Raw genomic sequence first — 9,911 nt, forward strand, 5'->3', positions numbered from 1 at the left:
TAATAATAATAATAATAATTTCTTAAAAGGTTAGGGATGCAACTCCAAAATCCCCGAGTGAAACCCCAGTACAACTTCAGACAAGTTCACAGCACACATGGTAACAGTGGACAAGCACGCTGCGTGTGCAGGTCCAAGCACAGGAGAACAGGGGACCTCGACAGCCCAGCCACCCAGGTCGAGGGTGGCAAATGTAGGGGAGACCTCAGTGGCCCTCCCAGGAGAAGCTGGCTCTGAGCCTTGGTCCGCCACCTGGAGCCGCAGGACTGAGAAAGTAACTTTCCCTTTCTGAACCTTTGATCAGATGCAAACCACCCAACACAGGGCAGGCCCAGGGGCGTGGCCAGCAAGCCCCCAGGACAGGCTAGCCAGCCTCACCTTGAGCTACAGCTGCTTCTAGACAGGGGCTCCCGTTACCTTGCTAACCCTGTGAGATGGCTTTTCCCTGCCCCAATACTGGAGATTGAACCCAGGCTCTTTGCAATGAGCGCTCTGCATGTTTTTATCTTGAAACAGCATCTTCCAGGCCGCTAAATTGCTCGATCTGAGCTCAAATATGCAGTCCTCCTGCCTCAGCCTCCCAGAGTGCTAGGATTGCAAATGTGCACCACCAGTTTTTTGTTTTAGAGTCAGAGATGGGATCAGTCTTGTATTGCTTGGAAAGAGAAGGGAGGAATCCACTAGTTTGGGTCTTTCAGTATGTGTTAAATTTTACAGCTAGCCACTGAAACAAGAGGAAGTATATAAATCCTAAAATGTTAGGAGAGAATCCTAGCCCAGGTCCAGTGAGTGTGTGGGAGAGCTTCCGGCTACCCTGCGCTGGCTGGCGGGACCAACTCCGGGTCCCAGCCCAGGCGCAGCGTGGGTGAGAACATCTTCCACCCCCTTGGGACGCCCCCCACCACTCCGCAGCACCTCCCCTAAAATGTTAGGAGAGGGAAAATGGAATCCTCAGAAATTCAGTCCATACAAAAGATGACAGGAAAGGAGAAGGAATAGACTACAAAAAGGATGAAAACAAAGCACAAAATAACAGTGAAGGAATAATTCCAAATATATTAGTATTTACAATAAATGTAAATGAGTTAAAATTCCACTTAAAAAAAACTGGGACTTTACAAGAGGTTAAAAGTGAAAAACCACAGGGGCAAATGACAAAAGTAAAATTGATAACAAACATTAGTCAAAAAAGAGGTATGTTATTTATTTATAGTACTAAGGAATGAACCTAAGGCCTTTGCCCGCCTCCGTTTTTCTTAAGAGACAGGGTCTTGCTAAATCACTAAGTTACCCAGACTGGGCTTAAACTTGTGACCCTCCTACCTCAGCCTCCCAGAGCGCTGAGACTTTTAGGCCTGCACCACCGTCCAGTCTTGACGAAGTGTGACAGCACAGGGCACGAGAGCACCTCTCTACCATGGCTGGTGTGGAGGAGAAGGCAGCAAACAGGCTGCAGAGAGCCAGTGACACTGCAGGAAGGTGACAGAGCCATAGGAGGCTGGGGTCTGAACTCACAGCCAGTCTAGAGGGTAGCGGCCAGAGAGGAAAGGGAAAGCCCAGAGACAGCGCAGATGGAAATGGTGGTTATCAGCCAGACTGACATGGCGACACGAACCAAAGACTGGCCCTGAGGAGGAAGGCAGGCTTTCCCGCAGCACTCGATGAATTTCCCCAAGGCACTGGGAGGGTTCAGAGGAGGGAGGAGCAGGTTAGCTCTGGGGACCCCAGAGACAGCCTGGAGGCTGGACAGGGGCTGGGGAGAAGGGGAGCCTGTGTGGGCTCTGGGGCAGGAGGGGACCAGGAGGGTGACTGCAAGACCCATGGGAGGCTGTGGCCCAGCTTTGGATGGGAGATGGCAGAGAAGCGCTAAGCATGGGACCAGGAAGGAGAAAGAGCAGAGTGAGGCCCAGTGCTGGCCAGGGGCCCGGAACACCCACATATCACCAGGTCCCAGAGAGGGGCGCTGCCCAGGAGTTCATGTGGCACCTGGACCTGCGCTCCATTGACCAGTCTGGGTACATTCTGCCCCAGAGACCACTCCTGACTGGAAGAGCCTGCTGCTGTCACTAATAGAAACAGTAACTAAGCCCCTGTTCTGTGCGCACCAGCATTTCCAGGGGAACAATAAAAAGCCTCCCTCAAGAGGGGTTCTAGCTGGGCGAGGTGGCGCGCGCCTGTAATCCCAGCTTGGGAGGCTGTAAACAGGCGAATCACTACGAGTCCGATCTAGCAGTGAGACCCTGAACACCCTGTAGACCCTTCCCTAAAATACAATAAATAAATAAATAAATAGTGTTTCATGAGACCGAAACATGGGCACAGTATAATACTAATGGGAAACACAGGACTGAAGAGAGTATATTTTCAAAACTTTGTGAAAAAGAAAAAAAAAAAAAAAAAGACAATGAAAATTATATGCAGAGAAAAAAGTTTTGAAGTTTATATACCAAATACTTAACATAGGTTAACTTGTAAATGTATTACACACTCCAAGAGGCTGAGGCAGGAGGATTGTACATTTGAGCCCAGCCTGTTATTTGTTATTTATGTCTCAAACAAAGTAAGCAGGTGTGGTGGTGCATACCAGGAAGCCCAGCACTCAGGAGACTGAGGCAGGAGGGTCGCTGCAAGTTCAAGACTTGCCTGGATTACAAAGTGAGCTCAAGGCCAGCCTCAACTGCAAAGGGAGACCCTGTCTCAAAAAGACAAAATAATTATAATAAATAAAATGAAATTTAAAAAGAGCTATGATGTAGCTCATTGTAAAGGCCCTCGGTTGCGTCCCCTGTACCAAACAAACAAAAAGTATCTGCCCTGATTTTTCTTTTCTTGTAGTTTTCCCATAAAATGAGCCCATACAAGTTCTGTCAGTAGCAAAGAAAGGCCTATAAAGAGCCGTTTCCTGATTGCAGGAGACTGCCTCACCCTCCTCGTGTCCGAGAGGGGCTCCCACCCTCCTCTCCAGGATGCAACCGCCTCTTTTGCTTCCCTACCCCAGTTCCCCTGCAAAGCTCTGAGACCTCAGACCCACCTGACGTCTCAAGGCTTTGAGAACCCAAATGCGTCTCTGTCTTTCACCCTGAGGACACAAGGCGTCTTAGTCACTCACCTTCTCTTCACTGGGACACTACCCTCAACACTTGCAACACAAAGGAAGAGAGATTTATTTTGGCTCCAATTTTTGGTCCACAATTAGCTGGCTTGGTGGAATAGGTATTTTCCCCTATTCCTAAAAGTTTCAAAAACAAACAAAGAGAGTGATCAGAATTTAGCTGGCTTGGCTCGGCAAGATAGCTCGGTGGACTAAGCACCTGCTCAGGCAAGCACAGGCTTTGGGGTTCCATCCCAGGGCACCGGCCCCACCCCCAGGCGCGCTGAGCGGGCCACCGAGACCCAGCTTGGCGGCACACGCCTGTAATCCCAGCGCTGGGGAGGTTGAAAACAGGAGGATCACTAGGCATCTGAGCTGCGTAGCAAGACCCTGTACCAAATATGAGAGAGAGAGAGAGAGAGAGAGAGAGAGAGAGAGAGAGAGAGAGAGAGAGATTAGCTGACTCAATTGCAGAACAACAGGACAGAAGGACCTGGTGGAGGAAAGCGGCTCCAGTCATGGAGGCCAGGAGGCAGAGAGAGAAGGGAGAAGCCTGGGAGGAGACAAACTCTCTAGCGAGGCCTCCCTTCCCAACAGCAACCCCATCATCCAGGCACCTTGCAAAAGTCCCATCTCAGTGCACAAGGTTATGTGGAGACACCCAGATAGAAACCATAACACCAGGACACCTTCGTGAGAGGGGACCTGGTTAAAAGTCTTGGGGAAGCCAGGTGATGGGCCTCGGTCCTGGTGGAGAAGGACGCCTGAGGCTGGGACGGGTTAGGGCAGAACAAGGGCGCAGGGCGTGATGGAGGAGCTGGGTTCCACGCCCTGCGTGGGGACCGGAGGGGAGGTGTTGCAAGAGGGACAATTCGGGAGGGGACCGTTGTCCAGATTCGCCCCCTGGGGTCACAGTGAGCAAGCTGAGCCGCGGGTGCTCGTGGCGGCCCTGTGGCACAGGCCTAGCCCCTTCCTGCCTTCTAGGCCCTGGACCCTGGGCGGAGGCTAGTACACAGCTTGGCACAGAGGAGGGGAGGGGAGGGTCCTTGCCAGGCCTGAGGCAGGCAGATGGCGTAATGGACCTCCTCCTGCAGGTAACCCCACAGCTGGATGTGGAAGGGGGAAAGAGGGGAGCTGACCAGAGAAAGAAGTAGAAAAGTCAGTCTCGGAGGAGGGAACAGCAGGTGCAAAGGCCCCAGGGCAAGAGGTTTGCTGTGTGAGGGACCCGCCAGAAGAGTACCAAAAGCATGGAGAGCGGTCAGGGAGGCCAGGTCGGGCGCTGAGGGGCAGAGGGAGGGAACAGCATCTTCTTAGAGGGCCTCACTCCACTGTCAGTGTTGCCTCAGTGAAAGGCACAGCGGAGCGCAGAGAACCTAGCACAACCCCACATCGCCATTGTGTGAGCATGAACTGCGCATGTCCGGAAGCACATCCGGCGGGGCACAGGAACTGCGCATGTGCGGAAGAGGCTGCACACTGGTGTAAAACAGGCGGAAACCTGGAAACCTAGCGTGAGAAAGAGTGCAAACGTTCCTAAGCTTCATCTTGATTACACAGTGAAAGAATAATATTGTGGAGATACTAGGTTAAATAAATATATTCTTCAAATTAATTTTATTATGCATCAGGTTTTTTAAACAATAAAAATTGGCTTCACCACTTTGGGTTTTTTAAAAATATGGAACTAGGAAAATGGAGAGCTGGACCCGTGGTTCACATGGAGTTTCTAATGAGGCAGCGTTGGCATAAGTGGTGGCCACTACTATTCTGGGGTCACAACTGTGCTAAGAATTGTTACTGTTCTTAGGCTGGCTGCCTCTCAGGTATGCGGTTTTGTGATTCAACATTTCTGGGGGTTTGTTTTCTTGCTACTTATTACAAAAGTAACAAAAGAGAAAGATGCCTGCAATCCCCAACAGCTGGAGAACAGCTTGGCGGATTTCCTTCCAGGGTTTTTTGGTGTTTTTGTTTTTATGGGGGGGGGTTGCGGCATGCTCTTTTGGGGGCACAATATAAACAGATCCCTAATTTTTAGTTTTGTGAAATTGTGCTTACGCAGTTGGAGTTTTCCATTTCCACACACAAGCATCCACATGTCATTAACAAGGTTTCAACCACGTGACCAGTGGCTGTGTGGCCTTTTGTACCTCCGTGGCCAAGCGGCCAAGCGAGCGAGGAGGATCTTGGGAAACTCCGCCTCCCACGCCCTGCTCAGCTCTGCCCCTTCCGTGGTCCCCTGCCCCTCCCCCACTAAAGGTGGCAACCAAGATCAAGGACTGAGAGCTGGGGTTCTGGGACCAGAAGGCCTGCATCTAGTCCCAAATCTGTCCCCTTCTGTGAAAATTTGAGACGCTCCATCTCTGTGCCTATTTCATACTCCCTCATCAGGCCCTCCTGGGCCCAATTAGAAAGATAATTACATGCAGCACATCCTTCTTCTTTTTATTGGTACACGTTTGCAATATACACAACACATTCATCATCTGGAGTGGACACACACACACACATGGCTTTAGTCCTTTTCATTTACTATTCCTCTGCCCTCACTCCTCCCACCCTCCTCTAGATCCCCTTCCCATCCCATTGTCCCTATCCCTTCTTTTGCTTTTTTATTTTATTATTTTATTGTGGTACCGGAAATCGAACTCAAGACCTTGCAATTGCCAGGCAGGTGTTTATTCTGCCGAGCTATCTCCCTGGCCCCTTCTTTTGCTTTTTAAATTATTTACACTTTGGGTTCTTCTTCTTCTGCTTCTGCTTCTGCTTCTGCTTCTTCCCTCTTCCTCCTCCTCCTCCTCCTCCTCCTCCTCCTCTTTCTTCCTCCTTCTTCTTTCTTCTTCCTTCTATTTTTTTTTTTAGTGAAGGATCTACAGGGTGTTCAGGGTCTCACTACGCAAATCAGACCCGCAGTGATCCGCCTTTTTACAGCCTCCCAAGAGCTGGGATTACAGGCACGTGCGCCACCACGCCCAGTCTCCATTGGCTTCTCAGCACGCCCCAGTGGCGGGGCCGGCACAGCAGTGGCTCTTCCTATAACCTTGTGTCCGATTTACTTCACTCTGCATTAGGTTTGAAGATGCATCCATTTACCTATAAATGACTCAGACTTCTCCTTTATGGCAGATTAGTACTCCATTGTATACAACTACCGGATTTTTTAATCTGTTCATCTATTGATCAGCATATAAGCCTTGTCTAAGATTTAACTGTTGTGCATTGGCAGCGTGAGTATTGTAACACCCTCAGGTCTCATCCTAACCCTGAGCAAATGTGGAAATACTTCTAGAGAGAAGTACTTTCATTGTCACAGGACTGGGAACAATAAAAGCTTTGCCCTCACACAAGCTCTGATCAAAACCAAGTGGAATTTGGTGTCAGTGTTACAAAAATCTGATTTTCAGGGCTGACATATTTTGGGGCTGCAGGTATTGAATGCAGGTTTGTAATGGTACTGAGTTTACAGGGCAGTTAGGAGGATTAAATGAGTAACTACTTCAAAAGCATGTAGAGGGACCAGGGATATACAGCTCAGCGGCATACACACCTGCCTGGCAAGTGCAAGGTTCCAAGTTTGATCCCCAGTACTGGAAAAAAAAAAAAAAATCGAAAGTATGTAGAATAATATCTAGAATCAAATATATGTTAATGGATGTTGGCGGCTGGTACTACAATTCTTTGTCCTTTTCAAAAAAATAGACATAATTTACATGTAAAATGGACCCATTTTAAGCATATAGTTGGCGAGTTTTGACAGCTACATTCACCCATGTAGCCACCCCCTCACTAAGCAGCACTCCGATCACCAGCTCCCTGATCCTGGCCTCCCACAGCCCAGTGCCCTCACCCCACCCACACTCGTGGAGACACCCGCTGGGAACATCTGGAGCTGGAGCTGCAGGACCTTCCCCTGTCAGGTCAGCTTCCTCCTAGCACAGCTCTGGGGAGGCCCGGGGTAGGCGGGCCATCAGCTCCTCCCTCCCCACAGGTGCTGTCTGTTCCCCATTGGTGGACATTTGGGTGGCTTCCCTCTAGGCTGTAAAGAACAGGACTTCTGTGAACACCCACGTGTCAGCTGTCCTGTTACTCTTAAGGACACACCCGGGAGTGTGATGGCCAGTGTGTGGCAGCTCTAGTTTTTTGTTAGCTTTGTAGGATTTTTGTTTCTCTTTTTTGAGACAAGGTCTCTACATACAGTACAAGCTGGCCTTGGACTCACTATGTAGTCGTGCTGTTTTCAAACTCAACATCCTCCTGCCTCAGCCTCCCAAGTGCGGGGATTCCAGGCACACATGGGCTACCGCTCCAAGCCCGCAGCTCTGGTATTAGCTTTGTAAGTAGCTGTCAGACTGTTTTCTAAAGCAGCTGTCCCATCCCATGCTCCTGCCATCCCTGAATCACACCCTGGCCACCATTGCTGCCAACCTTACTGACCCATGTCCCCCACCCCAGGTGATCCGAACCGACACATTCAAGCACCTGCGGCACCTGGAGATTCTGCAGCTGAGCAAGAACCTGGTGCGAAAGATCGAGGTGGGCGCCTTCAACGGGCTGCCCAGCCTGAACACGCTAGAGCTGTTTGACAACCGGCTGACCACGGTGCCCACACAGGCCTTCGAATACTTGTCCAAGCTGCGGGAGCTCTGGCTACGCAACAACCCCATCGAGAGCATCCCCTCCTACGCCTTCAACCGCGTGCCCTCGCTGCGCCGCCTCGACCTGGGTGAGCTCAAGCGGTTGGAGTACATCTCTGAGGCCGCCTTCGAGGGGCTGGTCAACCTGCGCTACCTCAACCTGGGCATGTGCAACCTCAAGGACATCCCCAACCTGACAGCCCTCGTGCGCCTGGAGGAGCTGGAGCTGTCGGGCAACCGGCTGGACCTCATCCGCCCAGGCTCCTTCCAGGGCCTCACCAGCCTGCGAAAGCTGTGGCTCATGCACGCCCAGGTGGCCACCATCGAGCGCAACGCCTTCGACGACCTTAAGTCGCTGGAGGAGCTCAACCTGTCCCACAACAACCTGATGTCGCTCCCCCACGACCTCTTCACGCCCCTGCACCGCCTCGAGCGCGTGCACCTCAACCATAACCCCTGGCACTGCAACTGCGACGTGCTCTGGCTGAGCTGGTGGCTCAAGGAGACGGTGCCCAGCAACACCACCTGCTGCGCACGCTGCCATGCGCCTGCGGGGCTCAAGGGCCGCTACATTGGAGAGCTCGACCAGTCGCACTTCACCTGCTACGCGCCAGTCATCGTGGAGCCGCCCACGGACCTCAACGTCACCGAGGGCATGGCGGCTGAGCTCAAGTGCCGCACCGGCACTTCCATGACCTCGGTGAACTGGCTGACACCCAACGGCACGCTCATGACTCACGGATCCTACCGTGTGCGCATCTCCGTGCTGCACGACGGCACGCTCAACTTCACCAACGTCACCGTGCAGGACACCGGCCAGTACACGTGCATGGTGACGAACTCAGCCGGCAACACCACGGCCTCCGCCACGCTCAACGTCTCGGCCGTGGACCCCGTGGCTGCTGGGGGCGGCGGAGCCCCGGGGGGCGGCGCGGGCGGCGTCACAGGGGGCAGCGGCGGCTACACCTACTTCACCACGGTCACAGTGGAGACGCTGGAGACGCAGCCGGGCGAGGAGGCGCTGCAGCCGCGCGGGACGGAGAAGGAGCCCCCGGGGCCCACGACTGACGGCAGCTGGGGCGGGGGTCGGCCTGGGGACGCGGCGGGCCCGGCCTCGTCTTCCACCACAGCCCCCGCGCCGCGCTCCTCGCGGCCCACGGAGAAGGCGTTCACGGTGCCCATCACGGACGTGACGGAGAACGCCCTCAAGGACCTGGACGACGTGATGAAGACCACCAAGATCATCATCGGCTGCTTCGTGGCCATCACGTTCATGGCCGCGGTGATGCTCGTGGCCTTCTACAAGCTGCGCAAGCAGCACCAGATGCACAAGCATCACGGGCCCACGCGCACCGTGGAGATCATCAACGTGGAGGACGAGCTGCCCGCCGCCTCGGCCGTGTCCGTGGCCGCCGCCGCCGCCGTGGCCGGAGGCGCGGGCGTGGGCGGCGACAGCCACCTGGCGCTGCCCGCCCTGGAGCGCGACCACCTCAACCACCACCACTATGTGGCGGCCGCCTTCAAGGCGCACTACGGCGGCGCGGCGGGAGGCGGGGGCTGCGGAGGCAAAGGTCCGGCCGGCCTCAACTCCATCCACGAACCTCTGCTCTTCAAGAGCGGCTCCAAGGAGAACGTGCAAGAGACGCAGATCTGAGCCCTGCGGGTGCGCCCGGGCGGGGGCAGGGCGCGGGCAGGGGATCCGCGGGGACAGAACGGGCTCCCGGCGGCGCCACGGGGGTCCCGCCCGCCCACACGCGCGCCCAGGACCGGGGGAGACGCGGGACCCTGGAGCAGCAGCCGCGCCCCGCACCTCCCGCGCGCCCGCACCTTGCACCGACCCCCCTGGCCATTCGCCCGCCGCCTTCCAGGGAAAAGAGGAGCTTTTTTGAGGGATGCCCTTTCCCCTCACACCCGACAGCCCTCCTTTTACGGTTCATTTTTTGCAGTTTGACGCCTGTCCCTCCCTCCCAAGCCCTCCACCCTGGAAACCCAAGAGACAGACACGCGCGTTGTCGCCGGAGCTCCCTGACCCCGGCTGTCCCCAGCGCAGCGCGCGCTACTCCCGCCCTGACCTGCGGCTGGGGTGCCGGCGACCCCCGCGCTCGGCGCCCCTTCCCCACAGACTCTTTTGATACTGAAGGGAGGTTTGCGTCAACGACTACCTGCTCTGTAATTACTTTAAAAAAAAA

The 9,911-nt window shown here is 54.1% G+C and overlaps 1 protein-coding gene across 1 annotated transcript in view; it reads left to right on the top strand.

Moving 5' to 3' along the window:
* Window positions 1–9,878, top strand: part of Lrrc4b (leucine rich repeat containing 4B) — an 18,339-nt gene extending 8,461 nt beyond the window's left edge. The window contains exon 2 of the mRNA XM_023706692.1: window positions 7,541–9,878. Within this exon, the coding sequence (XP_023562460.1) occupies window positions 7,541–9,376 (1,836 nt within the window). The 3' untranslated portion in view covers window positions 9,377–9,878. The remainder of the gene's footprint in view (window positions 1–7,540) is intronic.
* Window positions 9,879–9,911: the final 33 nt, after the last annotated feature.

The sequence above is a fragment of the Octodon degus genome, unplaced genomic scaffold, assembly GCF_000260255.1.
Source record: "Octodon degus isolate 3935 unplaced genomic scaffold, OctDeg1.0 scaffold00268, whole genome shotgun sequence".
Classification (NCBI taxonomy): domain Eukaryota; kingdom Metazoa; phylum Chordata; class Mammalia; order Rodentia; family Octodontidae; genus Octodon; species Octodon degus.